The sequence below is a fragment of the Xiphophorus couchianus genome, chromosome 19, assembly GCF_001444195.1.
Source record: "Xiphophorus couchianus chromosome 19, X_couchianus-1.0, whole genome shotgun sequence".
NCBI lineage: Eukaryota > Metazoa > Chordata > Actinopteri > Cyprinodontiformes > Poeciliidae > Xiphophorus > Xiphophorus couchianus.
The window spans coordinates 6,521,399-6,537,645 of NC_040246.1; the positions used below are offsets into that span (position 1 = coordinate 6,521,399).

Consider the following 16,247-nt stretch of genomic DNA (forward strand, 5'->3'; position numbering starts at 1 on the left):
CTTCCTTTGTAAAATATACGAGACACCTGAAATAAATCAAATGTGGAGCACAAAACAGATGTTGACAGCTGTGCTGATGAAATGAATAAAAATAACCATTAATAAACAAACAAGAAAAATGACTGAGAAATGTGGGTTTCTCAGAACACGTTTCACCCAAAAAGACCACTGATGGTTCATCACCTCCAACCTCCTTCTGTGAAAATATTCATTGATTTATCTGTAGATACTTGTCCAATATGATGGTGTCATGTCTAATATTTAGGAAGGAAGGAAGTTTTTTTTTAAGATTGTAGAAATCTGGTTTGTTCTAGACCTCTCTCAGACTAGCCATTAGCTTCTGCTGCTTCGGTTGAGGCCCCCCTCGGACCACCCAATGGCTTTAACCTCCAGCTTGCTTGGATCTTTACAAACAGAAGATCCCAGTTGAGTAAACTACTGCAGCTGACAGAACCCCACGTCAAAGACCCCGAACTAACCGCCTTTCTGGACTTACACCCTATTAACGTTGTGGAAGTATGCCAATTTTTTAAATCCAATTTTTTGTTTCCCCTGTGAAACAAAATCAAAATACATTTTGATGTTGTGTTTCTTACAAACTACATAAACTATTACTGATCCAGTGACAGGAGACAAAACAAAATATACAAGGAAAGTACCTCCAGAAGCCTGACTTTGGTTTCAATAAACAAGCCCGCAGGCATGTGTGTGTGTGTGTGTGCGTGTGTGTGTGTGTGTGTGTGTGTGTGTGTGTGTGTGTGTGTGTGTGTGTGTGTGTGGGTGAGTAGGTGTGTGTGTGTGTGTGTGTGTGTGTGTACTAGTGTGAGGCTGGAGGAGGGATGGGCGTCAATGTGTAACCTACTGCAAGCGGCGGCCTCTTTGCATTAAAGCAACTAACGAGCTGGAGAAACACGCCTTAAATTACACACGGACCAAAACCTCGTCTCCTTGCGGTTGAGTGTATTAGCGGTCAACACAACAACAAACGGTGCAATCAGACAAATGAAAAACGCGAGTGCGTGAGCTGTTGTTGGAAATTAGACGGGAAGAAGGGAGGAAACATTTTCCACGAGGGCGATTTACTTTTTAATTGATTTTTTTATTCATTACAGCAAGCCCACACGATTCTTAATGGCGCATCAGAGTTGTACTCAGCAGAAAAATACAAGCTCATGTGTAACAAAAACAACCTCTTAGACGTATAAATATATATATAAAAACAAAAAGTAAGCAAAATGCCAGTTTTTTTTTTTTTTTTGCTGTGCATATAGTTATTTTGCAGGCAGTTCATGTGTCTCCTCTGCCCTTGCTCAGAGTTCCCACCTGCTCGATGGCCGTGCTCAGCTGCAGGTAAACCCTCTGCACGTCTCTCGCTATGACGACCAGAGAGCCTCTTATCATATCCAGGTCCACCTGTGAGGACAAATCCTGCCCCTCCAGCTCGGACGGGAATGAATTCGCCCCCGAGCTAAACGCTCTGCCCGAGCCTCCGGGCCTCTGAGTCGGCTGGTGTTCGCTGCCGCCGCTCCTGCTTTCTGACGCGGCCTCCTCGAGACGACTCAGCCGAGCCGCATCCTCGTGTCTGCCGCGCAGGATCGCCTGCAAGGTGGCGTTTATTCTCCTCTCCATCTCTGCCCCGTCCCGGCGGAGCTCTGCCAGGCCGCGGTGCAGCCCGAGAGCCTCGCGTTCCGCCTGCGCCCTGCACGCTGACCCCTGACCCGGCGAGCTCTGCTGCGACGCCCCCCTGAGGAGCTTGTCCAGCTGGCTCCTCAGAGGCGCCATTCCTCCGCAGCACCGCTCCGCCGACTCCAGCAGCATGTTCTGCCTCATGTGGGAGTCCTCCAGAGCGATGAAAAGCTTGTCCCAGTGGGAGAGGCCTGCATGGTACGGTGTGTTTGATGACTCTGGAAAACACAGGAGGATTTAATTGTACAGACCCGTAAAGGTTCTATGATACCATGTGCCAAAATGAACATGTATTAGTAGATTAAGATGCATCATAGAAGAGGGGAGGTAGATTTAAAGAGAAACTTCGTATTAGAAAAGGTGTTGTTTCCTTGGTGAGCTCCCAAACCTACCACCCATCGCCACGTATTTGCTGGAGAACATGGACGGAACACTTTGTGAGCAGGAATTTGCTTCTGAAAGTGTTGATTTCCTCGAAATTTCTCGTATTTCGTCTGATCTCAACCACAAACCTTAACGTTATCTTTGGGATTTTTCTGTGATAGGTCATCATTAACCAGAGTGGAAGGTCATGGCTGATCTTTCCTCCTTCCACGTCAGGGCTTGTATGGGTATCTTGGGTCAGGAAAAGGGCAGGTAGCATATCTGCAGACCCCACACATCCTGGATACAAACTGTTTAGGCTTTTACCTTCGGGGCACCGCTTTAGAAAAAACAAACAAAACAACAACAACAACAAACAACCACTGCACAAACAGGTTGTCTCTCTGATAAACACTTAACGGTCAGAGTGCCCAAATAAATACCACACATATTTCCACTGATTAAACCTGGTCTTTCTATTTAGAAAAAAACACAATATATGTAAATATTTACAAGAGAGAGAAAATATATATATATATATATATATATATATATATATATATATATATGAATTTTATTTATGTAGCACATTTTCACCACCAAGGCAATTCAAAGTGCTTTACATGAATTAAAATGAAATGCAAACAAAATAACAAACCAAAGGAAAGAGCAAAAGAAGAAAGAAAAAAAAGAATCTAATAATGTTGATCCAGAGTATATAAACTAGATACTCCTATTCAGGGTTGCTAGATATTCTCTGGACTTTCTAAGTAGGCTCCACATTTGTAAAAGTAATGAGTACTCCACAGTACTCCACATATGCCTAATTTGAACATATTAGTGCAAAGTCTAAAACGTAACACCACTGAGCAGACCTTAGATGAATGAAGTTATCTTGAAGTTTATTGAAAAGTTGAAAAGAAGCAAAGAAAACTTTGCAGTTAATCTTTTTTAAAAAAACCCAACAAAAACATAATAGTACACATTCAGAAATCAACTAAAGTATTTGGATTTTAATTAAATCCAAATCAGTGACAACATGTTGTCAAGGAGACATGATAATCCTGAAGTCTGTCGAGTCAAAACCGCCAGCAGGGGAAATAATCAAAGCAAAACTCACCCTGCTGTTGGTCCAGAGAAATCTCGTTGCCGTAGCTCTCTGCAAAGCCGTCATCGTCCTCAATCTCAGTCACACATAAAGACGAACCAGCAGCGCTGAGCACACAGAGCACACCCCACACCTTAAACACATGCATGACAGGGCTCTACCTCCTCTTGTTCTACTGTGTTAGTTATTTTTTTCTGTGAATTTTGTTTAGATTTACTCGCGCTGCTCTTGTTTTCTCATTTAGTCCCCCTTCCCTTTGCGTAAAGCTCTGCTCAGTGAGCTAAACGTTGCCGTTTCTGACTTATAAACTTAGCAAGAGGGAGGAAGGAGGGGGAACCCTGAGGAGGGTGTGTGGAGAGTGGGTGAGTAACGCTTCCATGGAGGTAAAGTCAAAAGTCACGCTGGCATGGAAATGTGGGCATTATGGAGAATAAGAGCTGAGGGTGGACACGAGAGGGCACATAGGCAACCCGGGGTAAACTAAACGAGACGGAGGGAAGTAAAGCAGGAAGAACAATTCCAACTTTTTATTTTTGCAAACGAAAACAGAAAGATTAGCAAAAAAAAAAAAGGTAACTTGTTTCTCCAGACAGCAAGTAATATTGCTTTGGAAGAACTCCCGCCAAGTTCATGATCTGAATCGAATCTGTGAATGGAGCTAAAAATGAGGGTGATGGCAAGGAGGTCTTCATCAGCAAAGCTAGGCTGCTAAATTATAGGTAGGGTTTAGTTTCTGAATAGTCAATAAAAATATTTTCTGCTGATTGCTTAGAAGAGCATTAATAATTTTCATGCAGTCTTTCAAAAGAAAATGTAAATCCGACCAAATGTAGATGTAAAGGTGGGATTTACATTTGCAACTCTCTTTTTTTTCTCTGCTATTAAAGTTGCCTTCAAGAGACGCCCGTTTCGTCTCCAGTCGGTAACAAGCTGCTTTGTAAAGTGAGAAATAATTTTTAATATAAATGCAGTCGGGGGTTTGATAACTTTTGGTTTGACTGTGTGAGTTTTGCTCAAATAAATTTCTAACCGAACTCCAAACTTTGTTTGTAAATGAATAAATAAATGAACCAACAAATAAATAAATCTGAAGTTAACTTTACTAACTCGGTGTCAGCAATGAATCGTTACTGTTATTCATTTTCTGTCTAGTTTTGAAGTGTTGCTGTCGTTCTCTTTGAATAACCCACTTTATTTAAAAGTGCTAAAACAACTCTGCTATTATCATGCCTCAATTGGGGTAGTTGTCTTTATTTCAAATTGATAAAAATCTATCTTAATTTCAATCTAAAGACACAGCAAAGTAGATAAAGGGGAAAAAAAACTATGTAAACTACTCCTGCTGTTCTGGGTACATACAATGCGCTGTGAAAAACTGAACTGATTTAAAATGTATCTTATTTTTCTCGTGCAAAAAAAAAGCTTCTCCAACAAGAAGTAAGAATTCACATTCAGCTCTTTCTGTGTCTTCGAAGCTCCTCAAATAGAAAACCACAGCACGTCATCGCCGCGGTTTTATTATCCTGGGCTTTCAGAAACGTTGTCTTCGCCACTTTAAATTAAACATTGTTGCTAAGCTGCAGGTTTAAAACTTTATTTCTGGCCTGCATTACATTTAGCTCGGTTGCCTGGTGACCACGTTGATCAACCGTGCGAGCCAACAGGTGATCATTCACTGCGTTCTCTGTGAGGCCCGCCGGCCTTGATCTGGCGGTTCAGCAGGTGCTGCGTGTTCAGCTGCAGGAGCAGGACGCGCTGCGCCCTGACCTTTGTCTCCCTGCAGACCCTGCAGCCTGTTCCTCATGCTGCACACGTCAGCACGAGTGTCTGATCGCCTCGGCCTGGCCGGGAGAAACCCGGGGCGACGCTGGCAGATTTATCTGAGGAAAATGGACAACCTGCAGGAAGAGGCGGACGAAACGGGCTGGAAAACATGAAAAACCTTCCATGATAACATTGTGAATTTTCCTAACTTCCTGGTGTTGCATACATACAGCTCTTTTTACTCTGATGCTTCAGCAGCAACAGGGAGTCTAGTCTGAGTTAACAAGATTACACACATACACACACACGCTCAGATTTATAGTGACATAATCAGGGTCAATTCAGATTCATGGCCTAGTCAAAGTGCACATCCATCATCCAGTCTGACTGATCTTAATTTGTGGAAAACTGTGAAACCATTTGACTGTCTTCCAGTTCACAATTATGCTCCGCTGTGTCATTTGGACACAAGAGTTCATATGAGCTGTTTTCTCCTAGACCAGCAAATTATTCTGAGCCACAAGAGTCACATTTATCCTCAACCGCCAGACGCCGCTCACCGCCCTCCACCCTCCACCTGTGTGCCGCACCTACCGCTCAGCTGGAAACGCTTCCCACATGGCAACCAGTAGGAAAAGGAGACAAGTGAAGGAGATAGAGAAAAAAAAAGTAAAGAGAGAACAATTAACAGATGCAATATCAGTAAAATGTTTACTGTAAGTACCTCCTTGTTTTTTTTAGAGCAGGAGGGGAGTTGGAAGCAAACAGATGTGGCTTTTTCTGACAAAGTAGGACAATAGGAGTTGTCAGGCAGAACTCACAGCAGATGTAAACCATCAACAGGACCTCACTGGCGAACAAAACCGCGTGCTAACACGACAAACTGAGCCAGCACACGCCATTTACTGTGCGGTATTTTGTTGGGTGTTTCCCCGCTCGTCCCCCTGTGTGTAGGATGGGGAGGGACGGAAACAATAAAGTTAAAACGCAGCCTGCTAATGGAAAGTGGGGTAAGCAAGGTCTAAATCTGTTGAAATGACTCAGTTCTTGACCTAGTGATTGTAACTGTCACAACAAAGCACGACTGAATGGGAGTCCAAATATAATATTTATATATATGTAAAAAGTACGTCTGCATCGATAAATTTTTCTTTTTTGCACATGGGTTTTCCCCAACCATTTCGCCTTTTGTGTTCTGTTGAATAAGTAGAGGGAGGATTTTCTTAAATTTCTCTACTGCAGAAATCAATAATTTGAAACGGGCTGAAATACAATTCATACACGTTATGAAGAGTAAGATTTTCTCTCATTGGTGAAATACGGACATACTGACACCACTTCGCTCTTTTTCTGTTTGCAATTTAAGTTATTTTAAGATTGTTTACAACATAAAAGCCCAATAAAGTGCAATACTTATGGATATAGCACTAGAACATGTGAAACATTTCAAAGATGCAGCATATGAGCACGTTAGCAAAAATCAGGTCAGCGTTCAGAACTTTGGGACCTGGCAAAAATATAGAAGAATAGAGTTGAAACATTCCAGCAATTTCCTTTGTCTGAGCTAAGGAAATTGAGTTATCTTCCTAGTTTCCTTTTTCTTCTTGTATGATGCTGTGCGAGACCAGGCCAAAGGATGGCTCTGATATCTGTTGACGAAAAGCGTTACATTACGGAAGCATGAAAAGTAGTTGGAAGAGTGACAGGGACTTGTTGCTTCAGGGTAGTGGGAAAATACACCCAACCGTGGACAGATTGAGGAGCTTCTATTCTTGTTTAGCGAGTCACTTGAGAGAAAGTGACATTATTCCATGTGACTCCAAGCGGGGGCTGGACATTCGGGCCTCCGAAAGCGTATTCATTGGTGTGATACAAGCATCTATGTTAGCGAGCCAAGAGGCTCATGACAGATTGATGCCACACATTCTGCATCTGATTTAGTCAATCTGTTTGGACGGCAAAGGAGCCAGAAGCAAAGACGAAGAAAAAGAAGAGAAACAAACACTGAACTTTTTGGATAGTATTTAGGTGTTTCTATATGCGAGCCAGTGATTGTGTCGCACTCTAACAGACCTCATTAGTGCGCTATGTGAACCCAGGCGCTGCAACTGGTTTTTAACAAGGAGTTCTCAGAAACAAGCCTTGCTGGGGAAGAAAGATTCTTGTCACACTTGATTTGCTCTGGTATGACATCACCAAAGGTTTTGCTTCTTCATCTTTACCCAAAATCCAATCGGACTCCAAGCTGGCGCTGACATCAGCTCGACGAAGCAACTAAATCACAGGCTCACAACCGGGCGGGCATTAGAGGAGAAATTTTATTACTGTCCAGCCCCGAATATATTTATGCTTTGGGACAAAAGTGTTGCTTTTGGTGTAGGAGATTACATCAGCATGTCCATTTTAGGGTCCCAAAATTGGCCTAACAAAACAGAAACACAGAAGAAAATCAACATCTGCATATGGAAACTTTTATCCATTTCACAATAAAAGAGGCTTTAAGAAAATTAAAGTGGTGAAAAGAAATGACTGGGCAACATATATAAAGAAAGAACCAAGTTTGTGTGTAAAGAAGCATAAAGATTCATTTGAGGCCAGCGTGTTTTCACCTCTTGGGCTCTGCAGCACATGAACACAAGTGAGCCTTTCACATGGAAAACGATCTCACCTCAGAGAAACACGAGTAAAGAAGAGACATTAGTAGCTCTTTAAAGTGATACAATCTCTACAACTACATTTACACACATGTACAATTGGCACAACACTTGATACGTTTGGTGATTGTCTGTGAAAATACAGACTTAGTTTCCACTTTACACTGTAACAGTCAACCCAGTTTTTTTTGTCTCTTAAATATGAAACATCTATTATATATGGCTACATTTAAATTCATTTATTCTGGCACTAAATCAAGGCTAAAGAGCAAATATCATCATCAACTTAGAGCAAGAAAAGCTCAAAATCTTAACATTGTTAAATATACAAAAATGATCATCAGCTTTTCTATTGCTCGTCAAAACGGGTAATTAAATTTTTTTATTTTTGGACACAACAAAAGCCTATGAAATCACGCGTGTCTGAAATGGTTATGCACTTATAATTGCATAAAAAAACTGGACATGTGGAAGGTTTTAAGGTTTTACTATCTCTAGTAGAGCTGTCTCTACCAGAGATAGCTCTAGTAGAGTCATTAGGCTGACCATCATGGTGACAGCAGCTGTCGTTTGTGAGCATAAAGTTTCTCATGCAACAAAGAGTTGTTTTACCTCAGATGTTACCACTGATGAAAGTATGAAATGTTTGCTGATGTCTCCAATCTTATTAAATCTTCTCCATGTTCTCCACAAAAATTATTTGGAGCAGCAACTTTTTTCAGTGTCCGAGACAAATGAATGACAGATTCTGTATGAGCATTTTAAACTTCCCCTTCAGCCACCATTTGTAGAATTGGATTAAAGTGACTTTATATGACCACACATGTTGTAAGATAACTAGCTGCAGGCAGACTAACATAATTTTAGTTCCATGACAGATGGGAAGCCCCCTTTAAAACAGAGGCTAATTATGTGTAGAAAACTGAGATCTTCAGCCAATTTCATTCATTATCTAATTTTTTACACAACCACTTTATAGCTGTCGACACAGTCGTGAAATTTGTAATTGCTGACACCCATTTGCATCATAGTGACAATGCTGGTCAAAGCTGGAGCAGAAATGCACATGCTTGCTGCAGAGCACTTTTAAATCTTGGAGTAAGGAGCCGGTCAGTTAGGTCTTCAAGCTAATACTCTCTGACAATATTTCTGCTGACTTCCATCTCCTCACTGGACAAATCCATATATAAATCTTTGCTTTATGAACTCGCATTCTAGCTGAAGACCTTGGTGTCACTCTGATCTTCTTGGGTGGCACATGTGTCAATTTTGTGTTCCCTCTGCAACATCTGGAAAAATCCAGCTGCTTTGTGCTCGTTGTCTTTGATGTTGAAATGAATATAACTATCCAAAACACAACTGAGAAGAAAAAAAGTTGTAAAAACGATGACATGAGCCCTCTAAAACAAGCACTTTTACAATTACGATGGAGTCTTCATAAGGATAATTAACCAAGCTTGGCACAACTATTGTTTGAGTCCTCTAAACAGAGCAGTAGCTCCAGATATTATTATATTACATATGATATTGTGAGAACCAACTGTGAAGTGCTCTAAATTGTCACAACCCCAACTAGACATCTTCTCCATTGGTGACTGGCCGCTCATGAGTTTCATTGGCTGCTTGGGAATCAGGAACCACATCAGTGGATGCTGTGATGTCAGCAGCTATGGCGTCTCCCGTCTGAGTCTCATTTTGGATTGTACTTCCTTGAGGAGGAGGCGACGCGACTGCTGTTGTGAAACTAGCGGCACCATCGGTAAAAGTGGCATTGGAAGTCCGGGTAGAGTCTCTCACAGCAGAAAGCAAACTGTTTGTTCCCTGATTTGTCCTGCTGGGTGAAGGAATCTCATCTGATTGGCTGGATGTAAATACAAGATCAAATGTTTGGTCTGTCAACAACTGATTTTTAACAGCTGGTTGGTGACCGCTTGATTGACCGGAAGTACTGAAGGCGCTGTTGTTGTTGTTGTTGTTGTTTGTGTGATCAGATGAAGAGAGATCTGTTTCAGTTTTTGGACCGATAGTAAGAGTCCACGAGTCCTGGTCAAAGTCTGGCAGCTGGCGAACTACTTTGGGAACCGCAGTGACCTGATCCAACCCGACAGGCTTACTGACAACATGGCTGCTGATTGGTGGCTCGTTATTAACTGCTGATTGCCAGTTATTAGAGCAAAAGACAGCTGGAATCCTGAAAGTAAAATGAGCAAAATGTGAATATAAAGGTCATAGAACAACAAAATCACCTGATATTAGAGTGTCTTACAAATTGATATTTATGATAAAATGTGGGAATTCAAGCATAATCATGGAAAGATAAATCCAAATTTAGTACAAAATTCTCAAGCAACCAGTCTTTTTTTTTTTTTTAGGAATATTTCTTTAGACTGTAAGTTAAGCAAAAACACCTAAAACAAATAAATTCATCTGAAAATAGTCATGTATTTGAATATAAATGTGTAAAAAGCAAGTTAAGCATTAAAGAACATTTAGAAATCATTGAGTACTATTTTCACATCAGAAGCTTTCAAGGAGGTTTGGCTCATTAGAAATAAAGCAAAAAAAAAAAAAAAGAAAAATTAGAGGTGGTCCAAAACCTTTGCACACTACTGCACCTGACTAAGAAGTTGAACAGGCCTAGTTTTCATTGTTGTTATTAAAATACAACAGTTGTTATCATTATCACATGATGAAACTTCTTCTTTTGAGGTTGTTAATAATAAATGCAGACCTGGACATCTGTCTTTGCAGTTCCTGAGCGTGTTGGTTGCCCTGAGCGAAAAATGACGCCTGACCGTCCACAAAGTCCGTAAGGCTCCGCATGTGGTTGATCTGAGGAAAGAAATGGGCATTTGACACATTTGACACTGAATCGTACAGAAGCTTACAGAAACATGGTCACACATACTATGTCTAAGATTTGTTTTAACTAGGGATGCACCGATTGCAGTTTTCTGGCCGGTCGTTGATTACCGATCTTTTAAAAAGCTTAACCTGCTGATTCTGATTTTAGCCGATACCATTTTTTTTGGTCTGAAATGTTGCGCAATGTAGCAAGAAAGTTGTTGAGTTGGCAACAGTGGGGTAACTATTGTTAATTGTAAACATGCAGACATAACTTGGTGGGCAGGTCTATCAATCAAACCTTTCTCACCAGAGCGCAAAACAGGACAGTGGTTGATTCTTAGACATTTGCCAAGCTAGATAAAATCGGCGGATAATATCGGCTAAAAATCGGCTGATCACCGATCTCCCAAAATTAAGGAAATTGGCACAGATAAATCGGCTGGCCGATAAATTGGTGCACCTCTAGTTTTAACATACATGAGTGTTGCTGATTCCTTCAAGAGCCCGTCTTGTGATTTCTGACTGTCGATCGAAAAGACTCTGACAGATCCTCAGCTCCATCTCCGCCTTTGTACACAAACACAACTCGTTAGATGGCACCGTACGTACTTCAAATCAATTACTTTGGTTCTGAGAAAATATCTCCAAAGTCTCTTTCATCTCTTTGAACCAAAATGAACCAAAAGTTCTCTACTTCACCTGACCAGGAGTACTGAACCCGCTGTTGTTATTTAACAACAGGGATTACAATACAATACTTGTATTACTTGTATTGATTACTCTGATAAAGCCACCTTTACTGAACGGTAAAGTAAAAACATCTGAAAGTTTTTACAAAGACATTCAGATTTGTCGTTGTAAAAATGTGGAAACCATTCATTCTTTTCTTTCCATTTCATAACAATGCACCATTTTCTGTTTGTGACATTAAAAATGTCACAAAGGTGAGGGTGAGGGTCTATTTTCCATCAACTAATCTGTCAGAACTGGCAGAAGCACACTATCTGATTGAGCTTAAAGATAGAGATGTTTGTACCTGAGAGATTTCCTGAGCCCATATCTGTTTGGAGAAAGCATAAAAATAAATATGTTAAAGCCCAAATAATAACGTTTGTCTCTTTTGTTGTTCACGTTTCTTCAAAAAGAATCAAACCTTAAGCCATTTAACACGCAGGAAGCTGAACATGTAGGAAACGTGAGACAGGTAGTCATCATCCAACGGGTTCGCATTCAGGTTCTGGCAAAAAAAAAAAAAGGGATACAGGATGTTACAATGTTACAAGAAAATTGTCATGTTTTTACTTTTAGTATCCCACACTTTGGGGTAAACTATAGCTGCAGCTCACCCGGGCCTCTCTGTCTGCTTCATGGGCTTTCCTCAGCCTGGTCTTGGCTATATCCAAGTCCAAACGCTTGTTCACCAACATCTTATGCTCATTCTGTTAAACCATTTACAATGAAACTGGGTCAGAAGCTAAACGCCTTAAATGGCTGACAGCAAAGGAGAGGTAGTAAGAGACAAGAGGTGCATTTCACCTGGATGGCTCTGTAGTCACCCTCTGTGAAACTCTTCAGCGGGGTGAGAAAGTGAATGTTTGTGCACTCTGCAAACTTCCTCTCGGCTTCTCCCAGCTGCTTCTGGGCCTCGCCGGACCTTATCAGAGCTGTTCCTGTACGCAAACATTCAGTGGATAAAAACACCAGGTTGATATGATGTCAGTGTGAGATCAAGATACACAATTTCAGAGCTTTTGCAACCTTTAGTGTTACAGAGATAAGCCCACATTTACATGGCTGGCAGAAGTAGTTTGGTTTTTCAAAATTGTATTACTGCTTCAAGACAGAAGAAAAATGTCCATCTGCCAATTGTATTAACTTGTTTGAACTTACATACATATCCTTTATAATTAATTTATTAAGCAAAAAAAATAAAATAAAAATAAATTAGAAAACCACAAAACAGAAGCAAAAAATCTGCAATAGTTGTTTGTACAAGTGTGCAGACCTTACTAATGTGAATAAAAAATAAGAGTGAAACTGGTCAGAGCTTGACATCAACACTGATGGAGATAAAGGGATGTTTTCCAAAGGAAACATTTGAAATCTCCCAAAACTCTGAGGAAAAATTAGTTATGGTTTGATAAAACCACATTTAGCTTTGTGATCACAAATCCAAATGGGAAATTTGATACAAAGACAACAGTAAATGTCACTATCCAACAGGAGAATGACTTCAGCAGAGGTACAGTTCAGCTTCACAACAGCCTAGACTGAGCTCAGAAGTAAACCTGACAGAAAATCTGAGACATCACCTGATGAGGAGTAGATTTCCTTGCTGCCTGGTAGATTTGGGAGAACCTTTGAAAGGTAACTTGGGGAAATGCAGCCAAATGAAGATGCAGGAAGCTGAGAAACTCCTGCCAAATCAGACTGAATGCTGAAATTCAATCAAAGCCTGCTTCAACAGTGTTATTTTGTAAGTTTGTACGCTCGTGCAACCAGGGTGTTGCAGCTTTACTATTTTAAAAAATATATTTTTCCCCCTTTCCGAGTTACTGAAATTGTACTGCTTCAAATGCCAAAATCTGACATTTTAATGTAATATCAATTGTAAAAAAAAAAAAAAATCTGATAACATATCATATCCACCTAAAAAGGGCAAAAGCTAAGAAGGCCAATGGCGCAAACAGATGCAGACTCACCATAGGGTGTGTTCGATCCGATCTCCAGCCCAGCCTGGGTCATTTGATCCCCCAGTAACTCGTGAGCACGGGGTCGAGGCGGGGCGCTCCATTCCAGATGCTCGTACAGGCGGTCCTCTAATCGAGCTCCTGTATGTCAGAGGTTAAAAACAAAACAAAAAAACCCCATTAGAAATAATTTATTCTTATAGTTCTTTTTATAGATACTGACATTTAGGACACTTAACTATAAATAACCTTATTGGCATATGTCTGCTAAAAACAATAAAGATCTGCAGTGGAGCTCTGAAAATTAGAATTGACATTTTATGAAGCTTTGTCTTTAATGCTCCTGGCAGCCCAACAGGCCACTTTACTGATAGAAAGCAGACCACGTCCACTTATAACTCTATTAGCTGAAGAAATTGAAAGCAAAAAAACCCCCAACTCTATTCATCTATACGAGTCAATTACAGTAAGAGCAAACACACTAATTCAAAGAAGATGCATGGGGTAGAGAGCAAACACTGATTCACAGCCCTGCAGGAGGTTTACATAGACTACAATTATATTTATGATCATGCATTTAAGGACTCAATGTTTATATGTACATATATGTTTTCTTTTCCTGACACATTATCAAAGAAAAGGTGGGTAATTTAGCTCAAGTCTTATTTTTCATGACGTAAATATATTGCTATTAGCTGTTTAGTTATTTGCATCAAATCACCACTGAACACATGTTTTGTTTTGGTATTTTTTTCTTGATCAGGCAGATTTCCTTTTTTTTTTAAAAAAAAAAACAAAAACAAAGTGATGAATCCTTTATACTTTATCATCATAAGTCATCTTTTAATGATACATTTATGGTCCCATCTCTCTGAAAGACCGTCTGAGCGGCACTGGAACACAGAAATTTTGCAAAGTGTGTTTGCTATGATTTTACCTTTCTGGTTTTCCAGATGTTCTACCATGTGTGTATGTATGTGAGTGACGGTTCTGTGCCTTCAATTTCAGCATGGCTTGAATTGATTAAATAGTATCAGCATGAAAAACAAACAAAAACAGAATTACAGAAACTGACTTGTTGAGCTCTAAATTCTTAGTACAAAAAAATTCCTCATAGACAAAATATTTAGTTACTCGTGTAGTAGAGACGTAGGAGGACCATTTTCTTTTTATATGAACAGTAAGGTGAGTTGCTCAACTTTAATAAAATTGTTTGTTTATTCTTTGAAATTATGTTGTTCAAAGTTCAAAAGTAAAGTTTGATTTTCTGTACATTTTTAGTTATTGTTGCTTTTGTCAGTTTCAATTGATTTTAGTGACCACTATGGGTTTTTGGTAGCCAACAAAAGTCAATTGAACAATTACTCATCCATTCTAAAGGCTATGATTTTAAGTAAGAAGTGTTATGAGAATAATTTAAAGTAATACAATTATGAGAATAAAGTAATATAGAAGTCAAAATAATAAAGAATAAAGTAGTATTACGAGAATAAAGTCATAATATTACGACTTTTGTTTCTGGTAATATGGCCTTTTTTTTTTTCTTAGTATGGCCCTAATACTCTGTATGGGTCACACTTTTTACTCTAATCTGAATAAATACCAATTCCTGTTAAATCAGAATATGATCATACACAATATGTTCACATTTTACGCACAAACTTATTAGATAATTAGATTTTGGTCTAACACCGATCTTGGCACATTTTCTGGGGGAAACCCTGATTTATCTAACACTTTTTCGTCTCCTGATTTATGTTGCTGAGCTTACTTACATACACCACTGTTCCAACTGTCCCAAATAATAGCAATACACAATAAATTTATAATTTCTCACCTAGACTAGGTTGCAGTAGCACCTCGGTTTGAGAAATGATCGAGTCCGTCCAGGTCTTGGTGGCGTCCGCCTGAGCCAGGAGTTCCTCCAGCCCGGAGTCCAGCTCGGTCTTTTCCGCCTGGCCGAGGCTCTCTCCGGTGTACTGGAGCAATGTGACAAAACAACCTTATTTCCGACAGCAACGGGAGACTCGAGTTTATTTTAATAAAGCAGGTGGACATGCGGAGCGCCGTCTCTCCTCATTTACCTGAACAGCTCGGTTTATGAACTGGCCAGCATCCACAGCCAGCCGCGTCAGGTCCATGACGGAGTCCTCAAGGTCGGCCGTCGTCTCCGTGGAGGCGCGGCAGCGGAGGTTACTAACCCAAATGTTCACCTCCAGCCGACCCACGCATCGCCTCAGCCGGGCTGACACCTTTGCAAGCACGGCAAGCGGTTGAGATACTCAGTCTGGCTGCGAGAACAAACGTCGCATCCGGCTATTTACAACACGTTAATATACGGGGTATTATTGTTTCTAACGGCTTGCCGTACATGGAGGCCGACAGAGCGACGTCGGAGACATGAAGAAGCTCCGCACGCACCTGCTCGCCTGTTTACCGCCGTCAGTATTTACCTGTTATCCACTATAATCCACTAAGGGTCAATAAAGGACGCTCAGAAAATTGACTGCCGTCGCTGTAACGTCAGGCTTTTAATTTGTGTCTCTAAAGGCCGCGGTTGTTTCATTAATGTCCAGGATAATTTAAATAAATGCTTCGGACAGCCATTAAAATGTCAAATGACGTACCATAGTAGACATCAGCATGCATTAAACTGTTTACACTGACGTAAACATGACGAAAATCCTGAGAGAATGCAATGACTTGAAGGATTAGACTTCCTGTTCAAGTACACAATAAAAGCATAATCTCTCCACAAAATGTTGCACTTCTATACATATAAAATACAAAATAAAAAAAACATAAATTTGAAAAATGTTAATCTCTAAAAGAAAGAAAAGGAGAGACAAAATCTAAACCAACAGCTCTTGAACACAAAAATGCCCTACAGGTTCTCTCTCAAAGTAAGCTGCAAAAACAGCCACGAGTTAACTAGAAGAAATGCCATAATAACAAATACAGCCACTCTCTGAGTGTCTGAACGCATAATGGCGCAACAGAAGAGCCTGCTCTGCAAGCAAAATTTCAGCATGCAACCTTACTCCCCAGCGATGGTCGTGCCGAGTTTTCTTGAACCTCTGAATGTTAGCAGGACAGAAACGGAGCGAAGGGAGGATTAACTCAATCAGCTGACGG

At 40.4% G+C, this 16,247-nt stretch overlaps 2 protein-coding genes across 2 annotated transcripts; both read right to left on the reverse strand.

The window, feature by feature from the left end:
- Positions 1-1,062: 1,062 nt before the first annotated feature.
- Positions 1,063-3,452, reverse strand: LOC114133913 (uncharacterized). Its single transcript, XM_028000067.1, has 2 exons — positions 3,170-3,452; positions 1,063-1,904 (listed from the first exon to the last, which is right to left on the reverse strand). Exons 1-2 carry the CDS (start codon positions 3,303-3,305, stop codon positions 1,288-1,290), a joined length of 753 nt encoding a protein of 250 aa, XP_027855868.1. The 5' UTR covers positions 3,306-3,452; the 3' UTR covers positions 1,063-1,287.
- A 3,769-nt stretch (positions 3,453-7,221) lies between these two features.
- LOC114133904 (endophilin-B1-like) lies at positions 7,222-16,205 on the reverse strand. The gene is made up of 10 exons (XM_028000053.1): positions 15,197-16,205; positions 14,950-15,091; positions 13,125-13,253; positions 11,959-12,092; positions 11,769-11,861; positions 11,576-11,659; positions 11,459-11,482; positions 10,900-10,989; positions 10,307-10,407; positions 7,222-9,766 (listed from the first exon to the last, which is right to left on the reverse strand). Exons 1-10 carry the CDS (start codon positions 15,251-15,253, stop codon positions 9,148-9,150), a joined length of 1,473 nt encoding a protein of 490 aa, XP_027855854.1. The 5' UTR covers positions 15,254-16,205; the 3' UTR covers positions 7,222-9,147.
- Positions 16,206-16,247: the final 42 nt, after the last annotated feature.